General features: G+C 66.6%; 2 protein-coding genes across 3 annotated transcripts; one reads left to right on the top strand and one right to left on the bottom strand.

Moving 5' to 3' along the window:
- Positions 1 to 2: 2 nt before the first annotated feature.
- On the top strand, positions 3 to 22,005 carry LHFPL4 (LHFPL tetraspan subfamily member 4). 2 transcript variants are annotated; one of them, XM_055134839.1, is made up of 4 exons: positions 4 to 158; positions 1,272 to 1,747; positions 17,634 to 17,870; positions 19,649 to 22,005. In XM_055134839.1, the coding sequence occupies exons 2-4, from the start codon at positions 1,342 to 1,344 to the stop codon at positions 19,747 to 19,749; spliced, it is 744 nt and encodes a 247-aa protein (XP_054990814.1). In that variant the 5' UTR covers positions 4 to 158; positions 1,272 to 1,341; the 3' UTR covers positions 19,750 to 22,005. The 2 variants fall into 2 exon arrangements, with proteins under 2 accessions (XP_054990813.1, XP_054990814.1); XM_055134838.1 differs by lacking the exon at positions 19,649 to 22,005 and having other exon boundaries at positions 3 to 158; positions 17,634 to 18,155.
- Positions 19,826 to 23,991, bottom strand: LOC129404206 (collagen alpha-1(I) chain-like). The gene is made up of 4 exons (XM_055134969.1): positions 23,909 to 23,991; positions 23,611 to 23,717; positions 20,243 to 21,051; positions 19,826 to 19,966 (listed from the first exon to the last, which is right to left on the bottom strand). Exons 1-4 carry the CDS (start codon positions 23,989 to 23,991, stop codon positions 19,847 to 19,849), a joined length of 1,119 nt encoding a protein of 372 aa, XP_054990944.1. The 3' UTR covers positions 19,826 to 19,846.
- Between the last annotated feature and the right edge of the window lie 157 nt (positions 23,992 to 24,148).

Here is a 24,148-nt window from a genome sequence, read left to right as displayed (position 1 = left end):
CCCGAGCGCGCGCCCCGGCGCGGGAGCGCGCCCCGGGGAGAACCCGAGCAAGATGGAGGCCGCGCCGAGGCCGCCTCCAGGGCCGAGGCCGCCGCCGCGGGGAGCGCCGAGCCGGGCCGCCTAGGCCGCGCCGCGCCGAGCCCCCCGGACCGCACCAGGTGGGTCTCCCCGCGCCCCCTCCCGCGGGCCCGTCCGCGCGCGCCCGGCCTGGGCGCGGGGCAGCCGCCCCCCCACCCGGCCCTGCCCGGGCCCGCGGGCCGCCCCGCGCCGGCCCCCCGCGCCGCCGGGCCCCGGGCCCCGAGAGCCCCCTCCCCCGCCCCCGGCCCGCGCTCCTGGGCCGCCCCCAGCCCGCATCCGCGCCTGGCTTCGGGGGACGCCCCCACCCCAGCCCCGTGTCCAGATCCCGCATCCAGCCCTGGACTCCCCTGTAGCCTCGTCCTGATTCTCCCACTTTGCCCGCCGAGACCCCTGGGGCAGCCCCCACCCCCTGTGTCACCCTCCCCGCCCCCTCCCCCCAGAGCAGGACCCTTTATCCCCTGCTTAGCGGCTCACAGGGGCGCCCACCCGCTCTCCAGTGCCCCCTTCCTGGACTCCAGCACCCGAGCTTCTCCCTGATCCAGCCCCCAGGCCCCCGCCCGGCTCCCCTCCCTGCCCCTCGCCCAGCGCATCGCCCGCAGCCTCCATCCCCTCTCCCCAGGGCCCCTCTGGCTCCCCCGCCCCTCCCCGGCCCCTCCCCGGCTGCCCCACGGCCACTTTCTAGACGCTCCCACACACTTCCAGCTCCCCCATCCTCATTCCTCAGAGTCCTTGCCCCCCAACTTTCACACGGCACTTCCCGGGCTCCCTAATTGGAGATCCCTGCGGGCCCCTCCAGACACCGCCCCAGCGCTGACCCGCAGCTAGCGCCCTCGCCGGCCCCGCCCCGGCCCCGCCCCCAGGACCCCGGCCCCGCCCCCAGGACCCGGGATCCACCCCGCCCACTGGCCCCTAGGCCCCGCCCCAGCCCCCGTCTCCCCACCCCCCTGCTCCTGCCCCCCCAGGCCCCGCCCCCAGAACCCCGGCTCCAGCCCCAGGACCCCGACTCCGGCCCCTGGACCCCGGCTCCACGCCGCTCCCTGCCCCCAGGCCCACGGCTCCGCCCCGCTCGCTGGCCCCAGGCCCCGCCCTCTGGCCCCCAGACCCCGCCCCCAGAGCCCGGCCCCGCCCCCGGAGCCCCGGCCCCGCCCCGGCCCGGCCCCGCCCCGGCTCAGCGCCTCTCGCGTGCTCCCCAGCTCCCGGCCTCAGTCCCGGGCCGGCGGCCCGCAGCCCCGCAGCCCCGCCGCCGGCCCCGCCCCCGGCACCATGCTGCCCTCGCAGGAGGCCTCCAAGCTCTACCACGAGCACTACATGCGGAACTCGCGGGCCATCGGCGTGCTCTGGGCCATCTTCACCATCTGCTTCGCCATCATCAACGTGGTGGTCTTCATTCAGCCCTACTGGGTGGGCGACAGCGTGAGCACCCCCAAGCCTGGCTACTTCGGTCTCTTCCACTACTGTGTGGGCAGCGGGCTGGCGGGCCGGGAGCTCATCTGCCGCGGCTCGTTCACCGACTTCAGCACCATCCCGTCCGGCGCCTTCAAGGCGGCCGCCTTCTTCGTGCTGCTCTCCATGGTGTTGATCCTCGGCTGCATCACCTGCTTTGCGCTTTTCTTCTTCTGCAACACGGCCACGGTCTACAAGATCTGCGCCTGGATGCAGCTCTTGGCAGGTAGGGGAGGGGCGGGCGGGCGGGGCCCCCAGGTCAGGCGCCGGGTCAGCCCCCGCCTCGGGGGGAGCCCGACACGCAGGCTGCTGCTCCACACGCGGTGACCATCAGCTGCCCGGGGAGGGATCCTAGGAGGCGGGCAAGCGGCGTCTCCGCTGGTCTTTGGGTCCGTGTGGTTCCTGCTGTGTGAGCACTGTGCGACTCCCTGAAGGCATCTGACTGAGGAGTTACCGGAGGTAAAAGCACGAGATGGGGCAGACGTCCAGAGATTGGGTGTTGACCTTGCACAGGTGCACGCCAGCAGCGCCCCTTCCCTGCTTGTCCGTGTGCAGTGCTCCTAGTCTTAGAAAGAAGAGGCGGACCCTGGGTAGTAGGTGCACGTGCGCAGGAGGAGGGCCAGGCTGCGAGACGCACCTGCGAAGTGCTCTAAAGGGTGTTTGAGGCAGGGGGCAGCCCATGGGCTGCAGCAGAGACTTTGCATGCAGGGTCCCTGTGCTCGAGCCCCTGCCGGGCTCGGAGTCCAAGCACTGTCAGAGGGGGGCCCCGAGACCAAACGTGAATAAAGTGCGGGGTCCTAGTGGGAGTCTCCCGGAGGTTGGAGGTGTGGCTGGTTGTGCCCCATCCCCCCCTCCAGGATGCAGGAAGGTTCTGGAACTGTGCCCAGTGAGAGCGAGGCCCTCCCCGGGGATGCCCACGTGTTGGGTTGACACAGACGTCTTGCCCCGGCGCCAGAGAAGGGCTTTCTGGAAGGCAGAACTGCTGAGCCCACGTTCCAGGAGCCATTAGCGTCCCGCGTCCCCACCCACCCTTCGATTGAAGGCGGATCTGAAGACTCAGCACCTTGGGCCTTTGCCTAATTGCTGGGAGGGAAGAGGCTGGGCTGGGGCGGGCGGGGAGCCCAGGGGGTGAGAGAGCAGGAAAGTGTGCGGGGCGTGTAAGCTGCGGGGGCTCACCTGGCAGTGCTCGGGGCCGACTCCTGGCTCTACACCAGGAGCTACTTGAGGCTTGGGGGGGACCATATGGATTTCGGGGTTGGATCCGGGACCTCCTTGCTGGGCGGCGTCTCCTGCCCTACGCAGGGTGTGTGAATGGCGCTGCCCCTTCCACAGGCCCCGAGCAGCTTCCTCTCCCTCTCCCCGAATGGTCCGGCCACTGCGCAGAGCATTGTGGGGAATTGACCTCGGAGCTTTGGGTGGTGCTGGCTCAAGCCCAGGACGTCACCCGGCCCGCCATCCTGAGGGTCCCCTCTGCCATGCAGTGAGGGGGGTTGTCAGAAATGGTTGGCAGCCGCCCAGGGTGGCGGGTGGGAAATGCGGGGTACGGCGACACGGGGTGTAAGAGTCGGGGGCCGCTTTGGGCCCTGAGAGGCCTGCACGGGACTTGCTCCCCTCCAGTGTCCAACCCCCGGGCCCCGCCTGAGGAGGCAGCGTGTGGACATCCCGCCGGGCTGGATCCCCTCTCTCGCCCCCCCGCAGGAAGTGGGGGTGTCTGGGCTCTAGGGAAGGCCAGAGGGGGCATCTGCGGGCCGGGGGGCGTCTCCGTGTGCGCCTCTGCGGGCAGGAACAGGGCTGACGGAACCGAGTGTTACCTGGCCTGAACTGGACCCGCGGGGCTGTCGCCGCTCAGCCTCCCCCGTGGGTCTAATATGGGGGTTTCGGGGCGCTGCCTGCTCACCCCCACGCAGTGGCAGAACTCAGGGTGTCGATGAGCTCCTCCAAATCCTGCCCGCCTAGCCCCCGGTTTGCTCGTTCCTTAGTATTTCGGGGGGCACACCCAGCAGTACTCAGGGCTTACTCCTGGCTCTGTGCTCAGGGATCACCCCCGCTGGGCTCCGGGGACGTGTGGGGTGGCGGGCATCACACCCGTACTGGCTGCCGGGTCTGCCTGCGTCTCTGTGCCTGGTGAAGTGGCCCAGGACATGGGCCCAGGGGGCCTCGGCCGTCTGGCAATGGGTGTTGGTGGGAACCTGTCTCCTCGCCTGTATGTTGGGAAGCCAACCTGTACTAGGTGAGGGCATTTGAACATCTCTCTCTCCCTCTCTCTCTCTCCACCCCTCTCTCTCCTTCTCTCTCTCTCCACCCCTCTCTCTCCCTCTCTCTCTCCCTTTCTCCCTCTCTCCCTCTCTTTCCCCCTCTCCCTTTCTCTCTCCACCCCTCTCCTTTTCTCTCTCTCCACCCCTCTCTCTCCTCTCTCTCTCCCTCTCTCTCTCCCTCTCTCTCTCCACCCCTCTCTCTCCTCTCTCTCTCCCTCTCTCTCCACCCCTCTCTCTCCCTCTCTCTCTCCCTTTCTCCCTCTCTCCCTCTCTTTCCCCCTCTCCCTTTCTCTCTCCACCCCTCTCCTCTCTCTCTCCCTCTCTCTCTCCCTCTCTCTCCACCCCTCTCTCTCTCCCTCTCCCTCTCTCTCTCCACCCCTCTCTCTCTCCCTCTCCCTCTCTCTCTCCACCCTTCTCTCTCTCCCTCTCTCCCTCTTTCCCTCTCCCTCTCTCTCCTCTCTCCCTCTCTCCTTCACTCTCTCCCTCTCTCTCCTTCTCTCTCCCTCTCCCTCTCTCTCCCTCTCTCCTTCTCTCTCTCTCCACCTCCCTCTCTCTCTCCCCCCTCTATCTCCCCCTCTCTCTCTCCCTCTCTCTTCCCCTTCTCTCTATCTCTCTCCCCCCTCTCTCTCCCTCTCTCTCCCTCTCCTTCCCTCTCTCTCCCTCTCTCTCCCCCCTCTCCTCTCTCTCCCCCCTCTCTCCGCCCTCTCCCTCTCCCCCTCTCTCCCTCTCCTTCTCTCCCTCTCTCTTCTCTCTCTCTTTCTGCCTCCTCTCTCTCCACCCCTCTCCCTCTCTCCACCCCTGTCTCTCTCCCTCTCTCTCTCTCTCCCTCCCTCTCTCTCTCTCTCTCCCCCCCCTCCACTCCCCTGTCTCTTTTTCCTTTTTGGGTCACACCTGGTGGTGTCTGGGGTTTACTCCTGGCTCTTTGCTCGAGAATTACTCATGGCAGGGCCCAGGGGGGCGTATGGAATGCCGGGAATTGAACCCGGGTCAGCTGTGTGCAGGACCAGCGCCCTCCCTCCAGCGCTGAAGCATCTCTTCACCCCTGGGGCTCCTGGAGTAACTCTCTCAGACTGTTCACCTCCTGCGCCCGCGCCCCACGTGAACCCATGCCCAGGTGCTCTAGGGCCCTGGAAGTGGGGTGCACGGGGCCGTGGGGAGCTGTTCCTCATTGCGTCTCGCAGCCCTGAGGGCACCCAGCACCCCTGGCGTCCCGGGACTGTGGGGTGAAGCCCTGTGCTCAGGGGCACGACCCCTGCCTCGACCTTTCAGTGGCCGGGACAGAGACCCCGCGCGCGGGGCCTGTGGGGCGCGTGGGGGAAGGGCCCGGCCAGGCCCCATCCCACCACCACACAGGGTCCCCTGAGCCCCGCCAGGAGCCAGCCTGGAGCACAGAGCCAGGAGCAAGCCTTGGGCACCACCAGCCGTGGCCCCAAAGGCGAAAACGACAAAAGAAATGGGAAAAAAACCACAAAAACCCAGAGCAAATGGGCTTGAATCAGTAAAAGTCAAAGAAGGGGAAGGATTTGGGGGTCCTGGAATCTCCTCGGATCTGGTCGTGGTGGGGGCAAGGGGCCCAGTTAATCCCCCTGGGGATGCGTCTCTGGGGCGTGTCCTCCGTCCTGGTGGGGGTCACCAGCTGCCCTCTTGGCCTCATCGGCGCTGGGGCACCTGCACTCATTCCCCAGCGCCTGTCTGTCTGTCTGTCTCTGCCTGACTCTCCGTCTCTGTCTCTCTGTCTTTATGTCTCTGTCTCTGTCTCTCTCTGTCTTTATGTCTCTCTGTCTCTGTCTCTCTATCTCTCTGTCCTTCTGTCTCTCCCTCTTCGTCTCTGTCTCTCTGTCTCTGTCTCTCTCTGTCTTTATGTCTCTCTCTGTCTCTCTACCTCTCTGTCTCTGTCTCTCTCTGTCTTTATGTCTCTCTGTCTCTGTCTCTCTATCTCTCTGTCCTTCTGTCTCTCCCTCTTCGTCTCTGTCTCTCTGTCTCTGTCTCTCTCTGTCTTTATGTCTCTCTGTCTCTCTACCTCTCTGTCTCTCTGTCTCTGTCTCTCTCTGTCTTTATGTCTCTCTGTCTCTGTCTCTCTATCTCTCTCTCTCTCCCTCTCCGTCTCTGTCTCTCTGTCTCTGTCTCTCTCTGTCTTTATGCCTCTCTGTCTCTGTCTCTCTATCGCTCTGTCCTTCTGTCTCTCTCTCCCTCTCCGTCTCTGTCTCTCCCTGCTTTGTCCCAGCCCCGCGCCTTCATATTCCTGCACAGACGGCCGAATGTTCTAGATGCTTGCTTGCATGCAGGAGGCCCGGGTCTGCCCCCCGGCACTGCCTGGTCCTGAGCACTGCTGGGTGTGGGGAGGCCCCAGGAGTGGTGACCCAGGCATCCTCGAGCTCCCCGGGGCTGGGCCTCACCCCCGTCCCAGCCTGAGCATGAACCTGCCTGTCTCGGCTGGTCCAGGGCTGCTGGCAGTGGCCCTGGGGCCCCGCGCAGCCCCGCGAGCACCTCACAGGAGTCCATCTCTGGGCGGGACCCGGGCTCCCCACGCAGGAGACGGGCTCAGCTCCCGCCATGCGTGGTCCCCTGTGCTCTGCGGACCCCGTGGTCCCCTGCTGGTGTGTCCGAGTAATTCCCAGGCAGGACGTTCCGGGCCGCGCGCGTCCTTCTGGGCTGGCACGGTGCAGGGGGCGGGGCCGTGCGTGCCGGCCGGTCATGTGACGTCCTGGCCTTGAACCCAGCACCACCAGCTCTCGCTCCTGTTTTCATTCTTTTCAAAAATGACATTTCTGGGGGGCTGGAGCGATAGCACAGCGGGTAGGGCGTTTGCCTTGCACGCGGCCGACCTGGGTTCTAATCCCAGCATCCCATATGGTCCCCTGAGCACCGCCAGGGGTAATTCCTGAGTGAAGAGCCAGGAATAACCCCTGTGCATCGTCGGGTGTGACCCAAAAACCAAAAAAGAAAAAAAAAAGACATTTCTGGGACCAGAGCGACAGGACAGCATGTGGGCGCTTGCCTTACACACGGCCAACCCGGGTTCAATCCCCAGCATCCCATAGGGCCCCCCCCGCCCCCCCCCGAGCCCCGCCAGGAGCCATCCCGGAGCACAGAGCCAGGAGTAACGCTGGGCATAGCCCCCATATGAGCAAACAGAGAGACATTTCTCATTTCTCCCCTAGTTTCTGGTTTCTCTGTTTTCACTCTTTGCGTATGTGGGCGGGGGGTGGGGGCTCCCGGCCTCTGCTCTTCCCCCCCCCCAGGCCGTGCACAGCAGGGGTGCAGACACCCCGCCGCCCTGGCGGCTTCTCGCTGGCACAGCCTGACTGGGTGCTCACCTCTTCCCCGTCTCGGTGTGTCCAGGGCCGAAACCTCCAAGGCACGTGTTGCACTGCCCCACGTGTCCACTCTCCTGACCGAGCATCGGGCCGCCCTGCCCACCCGTGCTGGCCGCGAGGCGGGTCCTGCGGGCGGGCAGGTACCCCAAGGCCCCCTGGACAGTCCGAGCAGGGCCCAGACGGGGCGCGGCCACCTGGGCGAGCGCAGCCCAGCCTAAGCGTACTGTCCACCTCTGGGCAGGTGCAGGGGCGAGCCGGGAGGGGCCCGGTAGCCCTGGACCTCCCAGAGCTGGCTGGGTGCAGCCGTGGGGGGCCCAGGAGGAGTTTGTCAGGGGGACCTCTGAGCCTGGGAGGGCGAGCCCTCGCCTGGGGACAGACAGGTGGCCCTGGGGGCGGGTGCTCTGGAGGGGATGCGGAGTTCAGGCCACTGGGGGTGACCCTGTTCCTCCGCCCCGCCTCCCAGCCGGGAGACCGCGTGTCTCAGAGGGACGTGCTCGGGGGCACCAAGGGGCCCATCCCCAGCAACCCCCCGCTCCGCTGAGCACTGCCGGGAGCGGCCCTCGGGCCCGGAGTTGGAGATATCCCCGAGTGCTGCCAGGTGTGGCCCCTGAATGAAGCCCTCAGATGGCCGTGCCAGGGGCCCAGGGGAGCACTGGCTGCCGAGGCCCTACTGTGTGCTGTCTGCCCCGGGTGGGGGGCGGCTCCTGTGCGGGTCTGTGGGGTGTGGGGTGTGGGGTGTGGGGTGCTGTGTCCCTGAGGCCTGGACTCCCGGCCCTGCCTAGCTCTGGGCCTCAGGTTTCCCCGTGAGGCTGGGATTGTGCCCACGGGGGCAGGGGAGGCTTCTGCGGCTCAGGGTGCTGCCGGCCCGCCGGCAGGGGCGCCCTGAGGGGGACGCTGGGCTGCCCTGGGGTGACCAAGGCCTGAGTGGAGCATCTCTGGAATCTGCCCTGCCCCCTTCACAGGGGTGGAGGGCGTGGCCAGAGGGTGCACCGCCCCCTGCACAAGGGTGGAGGGCGTGGCCAGAGGGTGCCCCGCCCCCTGCACAGGGACAGAGAATGGGGGGGTGTGGTGGGCGCGGCCAGAGGGCGCCCACGGGGCTGCTGGCAGTGGCTTGAATGGCCATTAGAGGTCACCCCCCCCCCCCGACTGTGGAACTCAGACCCTCCCCGGCTGCCCCAGAGAGGAAACGGCGTGAGTCTTACAGGAGGGGGCAGGGCCGTGCGTGTTGGGGGCGCTGGGCTAGGAGCCACACGGCCTGTGGGCAGGAAGCCGGAGAGTCCAGAAGTTTCCAGACCTTCCCTTCCCTCCGGGAGCAGTTCCCGCCTCGCTCCGCCTTGTCGCCTGTGGCACCGACTCCGCCTGCGAGAAGACCCCAGGAGTCGAGACGCAAACGGAGACGCCCCTTTGGACAGCTCAGAGATGAGCGCTTCGAACTTTCTCTCCTTTTCTGACAGTTTGGGCGACGCCTGGCTGTGCTCAGGGATGACTCCCGTCTTTGTTCAAGGGAGCACTCCTGGCGGGACGTGGCGGGGGCATAGGGGTTCCCGCGGATGGAACCAGAGCCGGCCATCTGCAAGGCTGACCCCCGGCCCGCTGAGCTTTCCCTCCGGCCCCTAGTGCTCCCGGGCGTGGGGCTGAGAGCAGCAGGATTTGAGCATCTGTTTCTGCCAGGGGTGGGGCTGGGAGCACAAGGGTGGCCCCTGGAGCACGGGGATCGGGAGCACTGGGTGGGGAGCGTGGGGTGGCCCTGAGAGCACTGCAGTGGGGAGCATTGGGGTTGGCCTGGGAGTACTGGGGTGGGGAGCACTGGGGTGGCCCTGGGAGCACGGCGGTGGGCCCCCCTCTAAGCTCTCAGGAAGTTGCCGCCGAGGTCTCAGGCTCTGGTTGCCGTTAGGGCGGGCAGGGCTGGAGGGTCACTTCCTGTGTCGGCTCAGAGCCTGGCGGTGCGTAGGGGACCCTGCTCCATGTCAGAGATCAGGCCCAGGTTTGGGGGTGGGACAGTGGGGTCTCGGGCCCGTCCTGTCTCTCCCGCTCTCTCATGGGCTGGTGGAGGCCTGGGAGAGGAGGAAGGAAGAAGCTGCACTGCCCGCCCCCTTTTGGGGTGTCAGCTGGACAGTCCCCCTAGAAAAGATACAGGTCAGGGGCTGGAGAGATAGCACAGCAGGTTTGCGTTTGCCTTGCACGCGGCTGACCCGGGTTCGAATCCCAGCATCCCATATGGTCCCCTGAGCACCGCCAGGGGTAATTCCTGAGTGCAGAGCCAGGAGTGACCCCTGTGCATCGCCAGGTGTGACCCAAAAAGCAAAAAAAGAAAACATGCAGGTCGGGGCGGGGCAGTAGCACAGCAGGGGGCGAGCTTGCTTTGCCTGCGGTTTACCCGGTTCAGTCCCCAGCATCCCCGATGGTCCCTCGAGCACCGCCAGGAGTAATCCCTGGACACCGCCCGGCGTGGCCCCAAAACAAATAAAAAATGTCCAAGTCAGTGTTTTCTTCCTTCCTTCCTTCCTTCCTTCCTTCCTTCCTTCCTTCCTTCCTTCCTTCCTTCCTTCCTTCCTTCCTTCCTTCCTTTTCTTTCCTGCTTTGGCAGGGCACCCCCCAGAGATGCTGGGGACCACCCGCAGTGTACCTGGCGGTGCTCAGGAGACCATGGGGTGTCCAGATTTGAACTCCGGGCCCACCGACAGGCTGTGTCCCAGCCTTCAGCGCTGTCCCCCTGGCCCCAAGTTCCATATAGAGGGGCCGTGTCCGGTGCGGCAGAGCCTGTGTGTAACCAGACAGCATCTTCCTCACTGTCCTGTTGCGCCCACCCTTTAAGCTTTCCCTTGTTGGGGGCCAGAGAGAGAGTGCAGGGTGTAAGGCTCTCGCTTTGCACACGGCTGACCCAGGGTCGGTCCCCTGGGCACTCCCAGGAGTGATCCCTGCGTGCAGAGCCAGGAGGAAGCCCCGAGCAGCACCCACAGCAACAAAAACTCTTCCCTTTTTTTTTTTTTTTTTGTTTTTGGGTCACACCCGGCGAACCCTGGTCGGCCGCGTGCAAGGCAAACGCCCTACCCGCTGTGCTATCGCTTGGCCCCAAAACTCTTCTCTTTTTTGGAGATCACACCCAAGGGTGCTCAGACCTTCCTCTTCCCTCTGCTTTCAGGGATCACTCAGGTGTGCGCCAGGGCCATAGGGGGTGCTGGGGACCGAGTCCCGGTGGGCCACGTGCAAGGCCAGCGCCCTACCTGCTGTGCGGTCACTCCGGCCCCCCATACACTAGAAAAGATACCAGGGGGGGCATGTTCCAGGCCACACCCCGTGTTGCGCAGGGGCTGCCCTGGCTGTGTTCAGGAGTGACCCCCAGCAGTGCTCAGGGACATATGTGACACCAGAGATCTAGTCCCGGCCGACCACGTGCAAGGCGAGAGTCTTAATCCCAGAGCTCAGGGGTTTGTACCGGAGTCAGAGTTGTCGCCGTCCCCCCAAGCCCTAGGCGTCTTCCTCACCTCCTCACAGCCTGTCGCGGGCGCCCCTAAACACCCCCCACCCTTCGCCCCCTGGCAGCGAAGTGACCACAGACTCCTTCCTGTCTCTGTCACAGTCTCCCGGACAGTTCCTGTGAGGGGACACGTGGCCTGTGACCCTTGTGAGCCTTGGGGCTGGCTTCTGTTCCCACAGGAGGTCGCCGTGCTCCCAGCTGGCTGAGCACGGTCCCCGGGGCCCTGCTTCCTCTGTCCGTCACCTGCTGGTGGGCATCGGGGCACGTCTGCCCTCAGAGAGCCAGTACGCGCCGTGGGCATCGCGTGAGCATCGTGGGTGGTGGGTGTGCGGGCCCAGGGCAGCCCCAAGCCACGTCATGATCACTCGCCTTGGGGGGCCCAGAGCGGGGTTCCCGTTGCTGCCAGCCCCCGTCACGCTTAGCTTTCAGGAACAGATCGGTCACTTGCAAACACCACAGTCAAAGCGTCAGTCTTGCTCCTTACTTGCCGTTCGTTCCTGCCTTCCTCAGGGGTCTGGTTTTGATTCCTGCCCCCTGCCGCTCCGGGCTGGAGCACTCTGACCCAGTGGCGAGAATTCTTATGAACCAGGTCCGAACCCCGATGGGCTGTTCCACTCGCCACGCTCTCTCCCAGTCTCTGGCTCTCTCCCCACCCCTGTTCCTTGGCTGTGAAGCAGTGTCTTCTGTGCGCGGGTCACGTCTTCCCTTTGCTGTGTCTCCCGTCACACTCGAGGTCACGTCTCTGCCGCAGGGCCTTGGCCTTTCCTTCCAGTCCCTGGTTCGTCTTGGTCCGAGGTGAGGGTGAGGTGGCCCCCGTCGGCCCCCGCATCCCTGGGGGCGTCCCGGCCCCCTTGTGAACTGTCCGTTGGTCATGGACACGGGGTTCCCTCTGGCCCTCGGCCCTGCTCCCTCGTCTGTACATCTGTCCTGTGTCTGTCTCGCCCTGCCCGGGGCTTGTCACTTGGTGGTCTGCTCTGAAGCCAGGCGGCTTTCGAGACTCAGACTGTTCTCCTCGCGCTGCGTTTCCTCTCCTGGCCTCGGGCGCCACAGCCCGTCTCCGCGGCCAGGCTCGGGAGGCCCAGCCCGGGGAGGAGGACCCGCGTCCCCGCCCGCGGTCTGGCTCCACGCTTGCTGCCCTCGTCCTGCGTTCTACCTGCGCTCGGCCTTCCACGAGCTCCCTCGCGTGCTTTTCTCGGGGTGGGCACGGGGCAGCCCTTAGGGCATCTCCCCAGCCTGGATGTCGTTCTAGATCCAAGTATGGCCGTTGCTTTACGCGGTACCTACCCGACTTAAGAGACTTTTCTGTAACAACAGTGCGTGAACAAACGGTTGCATGCGGATGCGGCCACAACCTTGCGTCTCGTTCCCTGCCCCGGGCGCGGGGCCTGAGTGCCTTCTCCTGGGTCGAGACAGACAGACGCGGGGGCCAGCCTCGTCCACTCAGCGTGCCTGCAGGTATTCTGATCCCCCCGCTGGCAGACACACCTAGGTGGCCCCGACGTGGCTCAGTGGCCGGGCAGGCGTGGGGCTGTGAGGCGGGTTCTTGGCATGGCCCCGCCCCCACCGCGTGCCCAGTACACTGATGGCAGCACTAATGTTCGTGACCCGAAGAACTCAGCGATGACAGAAAGGAAGGGGGCGGGGGTGACAGCCGGGAAGCGCTGGGCTGCAGCGGTTCCCCACTCCTTCTGGTCTTGGAGGGCCCCCCCGCAGTCACACCTCCCCCGAACTTGAATCCTGGCAGGGGGGAGGGGGACCAAGAGTCCCGGGGCATTCGAGGGGGTGACCGTGGCACCAAGGGGACCCTCGGGGTGTGTGCGATGGCTGTGAGTGGTCCTGGGCCCCGGGTCCTGTCTCTGAGTCCTGCTTCACAGCCTGAAAGGGACAGGGTGGGGTGAAGGCGGCTGCCTTCCGCAGAGTTGGGGTCCCAGTCCTCTTACTGACTAATTCTCGGCGGTGCTGGGGATCGGACCCTTTGCCGGCCTCCGCGCAGAGGGGAGCGGGCGGGGCCTGGCAAGGGATGCTGAGGAGACGAGGGGTCTGGCAGGGAAACGCGGGAGTTCAGGCCCCTCTGGTGCCCCTGGAGCCCCCAGAAGCAGAGTGCAGGGAGAGCTTCTGTGGAGATGGGGGCGCGCGGGGCGGGGGGGCGTCCCCTGGAAGTGAGCGGGCGAGGGGACAGCTTGGACACGCACCTTCATAGGTTTTTGCTTTTGGGGTCACACCCGGCAATGCTCAGGGGTTACTCCTGGCTCTGCACTCAGGAATCACTCCTGGCGGTGCTCAGCGGACTCTGTGGGATGCTGGGAATCGAACCCGTGTTGGCCGCGTGCAAGGCAAATGCCCTCCCCGCTGTGCTATCGCTCCAGCCTGACACTCGCCTCCCTGGGCGGCTGTCTTGAGCCGGTGCTCAGATGGTACGGGTGCCTGCCTGGAGGAGGGACCGAGTCCTAGAGCCGGAGCAGGGGGAGCCCCTCAGAGTGAGGGCAGAGGGGGCGCGTGCTCGGGAATGGCCGTGGGGACCGGATCCAGGCCGAGTGCAGCAGAGCCGAGGGCGGCTCATGGCCATGGAGACTCCAGCGCATCCCTCAGACTGGCCTGGGTGTGGTGGACAGTCCAGAGGGATGGGGGGGCGGTGACCCTCATGGCTGTGACCCCGAGGTTGGCCTTGGGAATGCTGCAGATGGGGCCCAGGAGCTGGAGGGAGCCCGAGGGAGGGTCGGGAGCATCCAGGCCCAGCGGGACTGCAGGGGACAGAGGGTGTCCAGTGCCAGAGGCAGCGGGTGCAGGGGTGGGGGGCTGGGGCTGGCGAGCAGGGAGAAGCCCAGCTGTTTCTGGAAGCTGCGGAGGCCGGGCTGGGCGCAGGGCTGGGCCTGGGCTGGGCGAGCAGGGGCGAGGGAGAGGGTGGGGGGGCTCGCCCAGAGCCCCTAAGCACGCAGATGCGGCCTGGGACCGCCAGGGCGGTGGGGCTGGTCTCGGCTCAGCACGGGGGCTCAGGCTCGTGCTGGGGTGCAGACCCAGTGGGGAGAGGCCTGAGGGTGACCCGGGGCTGGGGCTCCGCCCCCCACGGCCCGGCCCTGGCAGAGACCTGCCACCGCTCTCGGCTGCGCGTCCGTTTCCCGTGGCCTCTGCCCAGTGGAGCGAGACGACGCCGTTGGTCTCTAGCCCTTGGAGTGAGCACCACAGAGGGGAAGGGCGAGAGCACTGCGGGGAGCACCACCTGGCATGCTTGGGGCCCTCAGTTTGATTCCCGGCTCCTCCTCAGCTTGATGTGGCCCCCCTGACTTAGCCCCCCCCCCCCGTGCCCTGAGCATGTCTGGGACCCCCAGGGTCACTGAGGCCGGGGGCAATGTGCTGGTCATTGGCGGCTCTGAGCCAGGCTGGCTCCGTCCTGCTCAGCTCGGCTCCGGCCGCCGCCGTCTCTGTGCCCGGCCCGCGGGGCCCAGCGCTGTGCCCGCACGGCACATTCTTCAGAACTCCTTATTTTGTGTTTCGGGTCACACCCAGCAGCGCTCAGGGCTTACTCCTGGCTCTGTGCTCAGGAATCGCTCCTGGCGGGGTAGGGGACCACAAGGGCCCCGGGCTGGAACCCGGCCCGCTGCGTGCAAGGCAGACGCCCTGCCCGCCGGGCTCCTCCTCTGCCCCCTCTCGGGAACTCTTTGCTCTGCTTTTTTCCTGAAATAGAGTCACATCTGGGGGTCGGAACCAGGCACACAGCGAGTCGTGTGGCCGTGCCAGAATTTTCCACAAGCGGCACCAGCCTCTGTTGTTTAAAGTTCACAAGAAAGACGGGCCAGGGCAACAGTGCAGTGGGCCAGGACCCGGGTTCAACCCCCAACACCGCCAGGGCTAATTCCCGAGCGCAGGGCCAGGAGTGAACGCTGAGCACCACCAGGTGTGGCCCCGGTTTTTTTTTTTTTTTTAAATCATAAAGTAAATAAGAAAGAAAAGAGGAAGGGAGGGAGTGCTCCGAGGCGCACAGCCCGCGCCAGCGCCTCCGCGCCCACCCCCGCATTGCAGGAAGCCCCCCACTCACACTTCTGCAGTTTTGTCACCCCCCCACCCACCTTTGGGCACCAAACCCAGGCGCACAGGCAGGGCAAATGCCGCTGCCCGCAGAGCCACCTCCCTGGGCGCGAGCGTGACTCCTGGCGCTGTCCATGGTCCTTGTGGGCTTTGCACTTCCCCCGCCCTCAGGGCTCCCCGCCCCACAGTGCCCGCACAGCCACGCCCCGAAGCCTAACCGCCCCTCTCGCCCCTCCCCCCACTGCCCGCCCTCCTCCCACTGCCCATCCCGCCCCTCCCGCCCGCCCCTTGATCCCGGTGTTGTTCCCTGGTTCCTCTGGGTGAGGCTGCTGCTCCCTCCTGGCCCGAGACCCCAGAACTTCGTCTGTGCGAGAATCCGGCCGGGCCCTGGGCGGAGGCCGGGCCACCATGTACTTGGTGACCCACCGGGGACCAGAAGCCCCGAGACCAAAGTGAACCCGGGTCCGGAGCGGGGACCCTGACCTGCTCCGCTGCCCTCGGGCAGAGCTTCCATGGGCGCCGTCTTGGGCTGGGGGAGCGCCTGCCCCGCCCCGTCTCAGCCCACCCGTCGCCAGGGGCCCGGCCCCCCTCCGCGGGGCTCTTTCTTCCTGAGTTCGGGAGCGTCCGGGTGTGTTGGGGCCAGGTGGGCTACATCGGCCCCCTCTGTGACCCGGGTCCCTCTTACCATCCCCCGAGGACAGAGCCCCCCTGAGGGGACGGAGCGGTAGGACAGCAGGTGGGGCGTTCGCCTTGCGCATGACCCGGGTCCCGTCCCTGGGGCCCCTCGTGGTGCCCTGAGCCTGCAGGGTAGGCTCCTGAGCAGTGCCAGGTGTGGCCCCAAGGACCCCCCTCCGCCAGATCCTCCTCCGTCCGTCCTCACAGGTGCTTGGAACAGGCGGGGGGGGGGGCACGGGGATGTAACCAAGGAGACCACCGGTCCCGCAGGACCATCCGGGTGGGAGTGCTGGGAGACACGTTGGTGATGGCCGCGGGGATGCTGGTGCCACAGCTGGGATATTCTGTCGGTGTCTGACCTCTGTCCCCCAGACCGTCCAGGTGTTGTAGCTGAGAGCCCTAAGGGAACTGCCCTGGGTTTCAAACGGGGTCCCCCAGCCCTGCCCCCGCCCCCCGGCGGAGCGCCAGTGCGGTAGGGAGCCAGAGCTGGCTGTGAGCACCTCTAGGTTGTGGGGTGCCCTGGGGGTCTCTTCCACTCGAATGTTGCTGTGTTTCCTCCTTCCTGCATGCAAGCACGAAACCCCCAGATTTGCACCCGACCCTCGGCCTTCATCTGGGCAGCGCGGAGGAGGGAATCAGGTGGCGGGGCGGTGGGGCGGAGGGGGGCAGGGAAGCAAGCATGGCCAGTGTGCGCTGCATGGCAATGCCCAGGCTCCCGACTGACGGGGAAGAGGGAGGGGCCGGCGCGGACGTGAGCAGATGGAGCTCAGCCCAGAGTGGGGGGCGTGCGCGGGGAGACCCCAGCCTGGAGAAGAGCGGGAGCGATGCCCGCGAGCTCCGCTGCGGTGCAGCGCAGGGGGCTGCGAGCTGAGTGGGGCCTGCGAGCCTGGAGGCTGGCGCGGTTTCCATGGAGACGGGATGCTCCCGCCGGAGGGGAACCGCTGCACCGCAGAGGGGCGGCGGAGGGGGGAGGCCGGGCGAGGCGCTTCTCTCCCCGGGGGGGAGGGATGGGGCGCTGCGGGGAATCTCGGAGCGTGACTGCGGCTGCTGCGGGCTCAGGTGCCCCCGCGGGCTCGCCCTGCACCTTCTCTGCAGCGGTGCAGCGCCCGCCCCGTGCCCCGCCCCCGCCGCTCTGGGGCGCATCCCACACGGGGCTGGGGACGGGGCCGCCCGGGAACCCGCGCGGACAGCGGCAGGACCGAGCACCCGCCAGCCCGGGCGCGCGGCCGCGTGGATGCTCAGGGTCAAGGCGCCGCCGGAAGCCCGCGGGCCACGTGAAGCCCGGGTACGGCCGCGGGCGGGGCGCCGGCGAGCCGCCTTGGCTCTGATTGGCTGCGTGGGGCTTTCCCGAGCCAATCGGGAGTCAGAATGGCAGCAGGTGCCGATTGGCTGGGGCTCGGTCCCGCCCCTGCGCGGAGGTGGTGCGCAGAGCGCAGGCCCCGCCCCGCGCGTGGGGGGGCCGAGTCATTGAAGGGCTTCAATGTCCCCCTCTCCCCCGCGCTGGCCCTGGCCTCCAGGCTGAGTGCGTGGTCAGCCGTGGGGACGAGAGTTGTTTCCGGAGTTTTGGATAAAAGGGGGCTGGAGCGATACGGCTCCAGGGTAGGGCGCTTGCTCGTGCACCGCCGGACCGGGTACCCCAGCACCGCCAGGGGTGATCCCTGAGCACTGATGGGGAAGACCCCGTTGGTGGGGCTCACGGATAATTTGAAAAAATGATAATAGAATAGGGCTAGAGGGGCCGGAGTGATAGGACAGCGGATAAGGAGTTTGCCTTGCACGAGGCCGACCCGGGTTCGATTCCCAGCATCCCATAGGGTCCCCCGAGCACCACCAGGAGTAGTTCCTGAGTGCAGAGCCAGGAGTGACCCCAGTGCATCACTGGGTGTGACCCAAGAAGAAAAAAAGTAGGGGCAGAGAGACAGTCCAACGGTCAGGGCTTTCACCCTGCACACGGCTGACCCTGGTTCGATCCTGGGCATTCCATGTGGGCCCCCGAGCCCACCAGGAATGATCCTTGAGCACAGAGCCAGGAGTAAGCCCTGAGCACCACTGGGTGCACCCCTCAACCCCATATTTGAATAAACCATGTCCCCGGGGAGGGTGTGCACAGAGCGCTGTGCACTGTCCAGGGCATGCGGCCCGCGTCTGACTCTGCACCGAGGGCGGGCAGCCGCGCAGGGTTTACCGGGTTTTTTCTTAAGTCCAGACAGGCTCGTTGGAGGAGTTGACTTGATGGCTGAGGGAAAGCGCAGTGGGTTTCAGGGGGCTGTGCCCCCGCGGGAGAGTCACTGGGGCCCTCAGGAAGATGCCTGACCCCACCGCTGGCGCTCACTGTGACCCTCTCTCCTCCCCGCCCCTCCCCAGCTCTGTGCCTCGTCCTGGGCTGCATGATCTTCCCCGACGGCTGGGACGCGGAGACCATCCGGGACATGTGCGGGGCCAGGACCGGGAAGTACTCGCTGGGGGACTGTTCGGTGCGCTGGGCCTACATCCTGGCCATCATCGGCATCCTCAACGCCCTCATCCTCTCCTTCCTGGCCTTCGTGCTGGGCAACCGGCAAACGGACCTCCTGCAGGACGAGCTCAAGCAGGAGAACAAAGGCGAGTGCGGGCCGGGGCGGGGGCGGCCGGTGCGGAGTCCCGGAGAGGAAGCAGAGATTGGAAACGGAGAGGACAGTGGGACCCCCTGGACAATCATGGGTCATTACCCCACACATCCAAACGCGGGGGCCTGGAGCCCAGGAAACAGCCCTCAGCACACGCCCTGGAGAAACGTACAAGAGAAGTTTCACACTGAGCCCCGAGGCGTGGGGGGGAAGGGGGTGGGCTGACTGAGCCTCGGTTTGGAGCCGAGACGCGTCTCGGAGGGCTGATTGGAAGAGGAATAAAATCACGTTCCATGAAACGAGAGGCGTATCTTTCTGGAGCCCGGGCCCTCCGCAAGGCGCATTGCTCGCTGAAACGTGCACACCCCAGGGCCACGCTGTGCTTTTGATTGCTCTGTGGTCCTGGGGTCACGCCCAGGCAGTGCTCAGGAGCTCGCCGGACCCTTCGGGGTGCTGGCGGTCGTGTCGAGACAGGTGTCAGACCTGCCGGCCCCACGTTAGTGCTTTTTAGAAGAACCAAACGGGCCCAGATCAGGAGTGCAGGGTCGAGGCGCCGGCCCGGGGCCTGGCATGTGGGCCCGTCCCTGGCACCGCGTGGGCCTCAGCACCGCCGCCGCGTGGCCTGGTAAATCTCTGGCACGGGCAGCACCAGACCATGGGGGCCTCACGCTGACCTGCCAGCGGGTCGCCTGAGGGCGGGGGGCTGGGAGGGACAGGCCGCCGCCCCACATAAACATAAATAACCGAGGGTGGGGGGTAGCGCAGAGGGTTGAGGGTCTGGCACCCCGCGGCCTCCCGATCCCCCTCCACCCATGGAACAGAGGCGGCTGCCCCCAAGGAAAGGTCTAAGGCGTGAGAAGCGAGGAGGGGGCGCCGAGGGAAGCAGGGCAGGAGCACGGGGGCAGGGGGGGGGAGTCAGGCTGTTGGGGTCTCCCGGCTGAGCCCACAGTTGCCGCCGGCGCGGGTCTAGCCCCCCAGCGTGGGACAGGGGTGAAGCGGCATCGAGACAGTGAAGAGCCGCGGGCCGCACCCCCCCTCTGCGGGGCTGGTCTGCGCCCCTTAGGACAGTGTCCAAGGAGCGTGTCCTGCAGGCCCTGTCCTCCTCCGCGCCCGCCGGAGAAGTGGCAACTCTGGGGACCGTGCGGGCCTGCTGCCCAGGGGCACCTGCGCCTGGAGCCCGGGCCGGGCTGCTTGGGGGGTGGGGGACAGACACCCCGTGTGTCCGATGCGCCTGGGTCTGCGGCAGGAACCCGGAGTCTCGCCCGCCACCGTGTTGCGCCCGCGGGCCCCGCACTAGGCTGCGTCTCCTGAAGATGCCCCCTCTGCCACGAGGGGGTCTTTTTGGTGGAGTCCCGTTCCCGGGGCCACATGCCCCTCCGACACCACCAAGTACCCCTGGGGGTCCCGGTACTGGAAGTCGGACCCACCCGCACAGCTGGGCGAGTACCACTGGGAGCGGCCCGCAGCCCCTCCCAGACTGGGAAGCAGGTGAGCGCAGCGTGGAGGCCCCCACGAGGGCGAGGAGGTCGGGGAGGCTGACGGTGGGCCGCATCCCCACCCCTGCCCCGCGCTGTCGGCTCCCGGCTGCCTCATCCCTGCAGTGGAGGGGGGACTCCCCGGCTCCGCGGTGTCACACGTGTGCAGGCGGGGCCCCCTGGTGGCCGGTCTCGGGAGTGCAGGTCGGAGGCCTGGGGGCCGGGCGGCCCTGCGGGGCCCGGGGCGCGGCGGGCGGCGGGGCGGCGGCGTCTGACTCTCTCCAATTCTCTCTCTCAGATTTCGTGGGCTCCACGGTCAGCTCCGTGCTGCGGCCAGGGGCCGACGTCTCTGGATGGGGGGTTCTGCCCTGTCCCGTCGCCCACTCACAGGGGCCCTGAAGGCTCACGGCCGGCAGCTGACCCGTCCGGCTTGTCCTGTCTCCTGCCCTCGCACCCTCCGTTCAGGCGCCGACGGAGCCCCCAGATCTCCGCGAACTCACCTGCCAGCTGCCTGCGAGCCCGGGGCGGGTGCGGCGGGGGGTGCCCTCGGGGAGCCGGACCTGTCCTTGGCCAGGAGTGGCCCCGGCCGGCCCCCGGCCCCGGCCCGGGCCTCTGCCTGCCCCGCACTCAGCCCCTGCGCCCGGCGAGCGTCTAGACCGCGCCGGCTGACCGTGACCCACCGCAGGCCTGCTCGGAGCAGAGCCCGGGCCCTGGCCGCTGCCCACCGGGACTGTCCAGGCCCAAGGCCCCGCCTCCCCACACCGCCGCATCGGCCTGTTTTGTACAGCACAGATTTCTCGGCCCTGGTGTCAGGGTTGGGGGGCCGGGAGGGGGGCCACGGGGCATCAAGGGATGCGCCCCCCTCCCGCGTCCCCTCGCCCCGGGCCTCTGCCAAGGGCAGAGACTGTCTCGCCTCTTTGATAATTTTCTGCGTCACTTGAACTTGCAGGTCACCTCTGAACAGGGTACCCCTCCCCCCTCGTCCTCTGTCCCCCGCTCTTCCTCGTCCTCGTCCTCCTCGTCCCCCTCCCCCTTGCCCGCGGGCAGTGCTTGGAGCTGAGACGTGTGTGCGCGTGTGTGAAGGCCATGGGGGTACAGGGAGGCCTTTGAGGGCCCCCCAGATTTCCCAGTGCCACCTGCTGTTTCTTTGGCGGTGGGGGGGTGCAGGGGTGCGGGCCTGCCTCTCGGGGGGTGGTGCAGGAGGCGGGGGCTGTGCCCCCTGCAGGGAGGGGGGTGGGAGTGCAGGAGTGATGCTGCTCCGTGATGTAAACCAAAGCCCAGGGCTGGGGGGCTGGGGACCCCAACGGTGCCTGTGCCCAAATGGGGCAGGGGTGTGAGACCTGCCACTCCAAGAGGTTGGGCCACCCCCCCGCACACACACACCTTCCGGGTGCAGGCCAGGGCGGCCAGCAGCACCCTCGGCCCCTGCCGGTCGGGCCTGGGAAGGGCCCAGTGGGAGTCTGGGCCCAGCTGAGGGCCCTGTGGAACGCTCCAGCCCAGGAAGGGTCCACGCCCCCAGGACAGGTGACCTGGCTGTCGCCTGGCAGAGACTGAAGCAGTGCTGTGACCCCGCGTGCAGTGTGGTCTCTGGACCCGAGCTTTGAGCAGCCTGCCTTGGCCCCCCCCCGACCCCCCCGCAGAATAGGGGCCCGGCGCCCCCCACCCCGCTCCAGCTCTCAGGACAGTTGGGGCGGCCCCTGGCTGCTCAGTCCCTCCCCCGGAGGAAGGGGTGAGGACTGCGGGCAGGTACCCCGGTGCTCCCTAGTGTGCTGAGTAGGGCTGCAGGGGCCAGCCCCGCGGGGCTCTGCCCGCCCCACCCCCCGCTCCAGAACCTTCCATGGGCCTGGAATTGCCCGTGAAGGTGCCGGCGCGCGTCGTTAGGATAGCTCGGTGTCGTCCACACCCGTCGCTCAGCCCTGTCCAGAAGTGTCCCCTCCTTCATTGTCCGGTTTGGTGACATTCATTTTGGCCCAACCCCCCCGCTGCCCGCCGAGCGCTCACGAGGGCAGAGAGACGTTCGGATAAACGCTTCCTGCCCTGTGCCAGCCGCTCCCTCTCTGCTGGGCCCCTTCCTGCTGGGCCCTTCCGGCCTCTGGGGACCGCAGGGCCCGAGGCTGGGGCTCTGGCCACCTCCCCGTCACCTTAATTTCTCCTGAGGGGCAACATTCTGGAAACACCGCAGGACTGAGCCCCAGCTCGGGGGGGACCTGAGCGATGGTCTGGCGTCTGGACGCGTCGCCGCTCGAGCACCCCTGGAGGAGGCCCTGCACCCCACTGACTCGGGATGCCTGGCCCCGGGCCCCTGGACAAGCCCCCTCGCTTCTCTGCACCCCTGCCCCCGGTAAGGGAGCTGCTGAGCGTCGCCTCAGAGCCGGGGGGACACGCGTGGTGGAGCCTGAAGCAGGTGTGTGCGCCAGCGGCCGCGCCGGGTCGGGAGTCTCCACCCTGAGCCCCCGGAGAGGCTGAGCACTTCCGCTCCCGGGAAGCCCATCAGGGCTGGAGAGCTCAGTGCTTTGCGCAGCACTTCGCAGCGGGCCGGCCCGGGTTCCGACCCCGCACGCATGGTCCCCCGAACGCCCCTGAGCGCAGAGCCGGGGAGGCCCGGAGCACCTTCAGGTGTGGTCACGAACAAATAAAGTCTTTATTTAAAAAAAACGCACGGAGGTCAGCGCACCTGCTGGTCGCGATTGTCCAGGTAGGAGCCCGGGAAGTCGCCCAGCCCAGAGCGGGTGCCGGGAGGGGCCGGACAGGAAGCGCAGGGCCAGAGGGACGGTGTGGGGGGGGAGCGGGGGGCACTCGGGTCGGCCGGGAAGAGGAAGCCTCTTGGGGTGCAGGGGCACAGCGTTTGGGGACACGTCTCCTCAGAGACAGAACGGACATGGGTGTGCGGACGGCTGGGCCCAAAAGGAGGCAGAGGGAGGTGGGCAGGGACCCTGGGCCGGTGGCTCCTCGCTGAGCTGGAACCCAGGAACAGCCGCCGAGAGGGAGCAGCTGACCGGACAGAGGCCAGACGGCGGGGACTCGGCCCCAGCGCTCTGCGTGATCCTGGACGGTGGGGCAGGGGTGCGGCGGGAGGGGGGCCCAGATGAGGGCGTGTGCAGACATCTGGGGTGAGCCCAGCGGGAAGGCGTGGCCAGGAAGACTGGGAGCTAAGCGGGACCAGAGCCAGCAGCTTGGGGTGGGAGGGGGGCCGCATTCTCCTGCTCGCTTGCCGGACCCTGGGCCAGAGCCAGCTTCAGATGCCGCGTAGCCTCTGGCGCTGGGCCGAGCGCTCGGGACTTGGTGCTTCTCTGCCTGGTGGGTCTGAGCAGCGGCAGCGGACCCCTCCGCCCGCCCCCACACACTGAGATATACCTTTTGGGGGGTGGGTTTTGGGGTGGCGCCTGGCAGTGTGCAGGGGCTATTTCTGATTCTGTGCTATGACCCCTGGGTGCTTAGGGGACCACACACAGTACTGTGGATTGAACCGGGGCGCAAGGAAAGCCCTTTAGCCCCTGGAACGGCCGGGTCAGGGTTTAAAAGCAGAGCCGTTACCCAGTCTACGGAAAGGAATGGTAATGATACTTTGTTTCTTCCAGTGGAGAGAGGAATGGGAATGATACTTTGTTTCTTCCCGTTCATTGGAGGGTGTTAACATGGCCCCATGGTGGGCCAGAGACATGACACAGCGATGTTATCTTGCACACAGCTGACCTGGGCTTGACCCTGGAATCCCACCTGGTCTCCTGAGCCCTTCCAGGAGTGATCCCTGAGCACGGAGCCAGGGGTAAGCCCCAAGCACTGCTGAGTGTGGCCCCCAAAATAAACCAAGCCCGGGGCTGGAGCGACAGCACAGCGGGAAGGGCGTTTGCCTTGCACGTGGCTGACCCGGGTTTGATTCCCAGCATCCCATATGGTCCCCTGAGCACTGCCAGGAGTAATTCCTGAGTGCAGAGCCAAGAGTGACCAGTGTGCATCGCCGGGTGTGACCCAAAAAGCAAAAGCAACAACAACAAAAAAACTAAGAAAAACCAAGCCCCCCACGGCTGATTAGCAGTTTTTTTCCTTTTTCTGTTTGTTGCTTCTTGGGTCACACCCGGCGATGCTCAGGGGTTCTTCCCGGCTCTGCACTCAGGAGTCACTCCTGGCGGTCCTTGAGGGACCATATGGGGATGCCGGGGATCGAACCCAGGTTGGTGCATGCAAGGCCCTACCCGCTGTGCTACCACTCAGGCCCTTGATTAGCAGTTCCTTAAGTTGGCCTGAGACCTCGGCCCTCACACGAATAGGGGTACACGAGGCAGTACTGGGGACCACGAGTCGCACTGGTCTCCTGGCGCAGGAAGAAACCCAGGGCCCGAGTCACGTGAGGTTTCTCAAGGATCTGTCTGAGCGGGGCGGCCGGCACGGCTCACTAATGCACAGACGGCAGAGATGAGGGGTCACCGTGCCACCCTGTCGGGGTTCACGCTGCCATCTGTCAGGGCCCAACCCAGGCCTCTTTCAGGCAAGACACGTCTGGCCACGGGGTCCAACGGCACCTCCACAGGAGGCGCTGCACAGCCTTCCCTGCCCGCACCTCCTCATCCCTGCACCCTGCACCCAGACCTTTCTCCTCACTCGCCCTACTTGGACAAAGGCCAGTTCCAGAATGCCCGCCATCCCGCTCTGATGAGGGTGACGGAAGCATCTTCTCCAACGCTGGGTACCGGGCCTGGAGCGAGAGCCCAGCGTACAGTGGATGGATCCTTTGCAACTTTAAAAATCCAGTGTGGGGCTGGAGCGAGAGTCCAGCGTGTGACTTTTGAATTAATTTTTT

The sequence above is a fragment of the Sorex araneus genome, chromosome 4 (genome assembly GCF_027595985.1).
Source record: "Sorex araneus isolate mSorAra2 chromosome 4, mSorAra2.pri, whole genome shotgun sequence".
NCBI lineage: Eukaryota > Metazoa > Chordata > Mammalia > Eulipotyphla > Soricidae > Sorex > Sorex araneus.
Note: the sequence above shows the minus strand (reverse complement) of the source record. Positions and strands in the feature narration are given on the sequence as shown.

Coding starts and splice junctions, on each gene's coding strand:
- LHFPL4 (XM_055134838.1), top strand. CDS start 1,342: ATGCTGCCCTCGCAGGAGGCCTCCAAGCTCTACCACGAGCACTACATG. Junction 1,748..17,633: donor CTGGATGCAGCTCTTGGCAG/GTAGGGGAGGGG, acceptor GCCCCTCCCCAG/CTCTGTGCCTCGTCCTGGGC.
- LOC129404206 (XM_055134969.1), bottom strand. CDS start 23,991: ATGGCGGGCATTCTGGAACTGGCCTTTGTCCAAGTAGGGCGAGTGAGG. Junction 23,718..23,908: donor CAGGGTGCAGGGATGAGGAG/GTGCGGGCAGGG, acceptor CGCCCCGCTCAG/ACAGATCCTTGAGAAACCTC. Junction 21,052..23,610: donor CCTCGTGTACCCCTATTCGT/GTGAGGGCCGAG, acceptor GGGACTGAGCAG/CCAGGGGCCGCCCCAACTGT.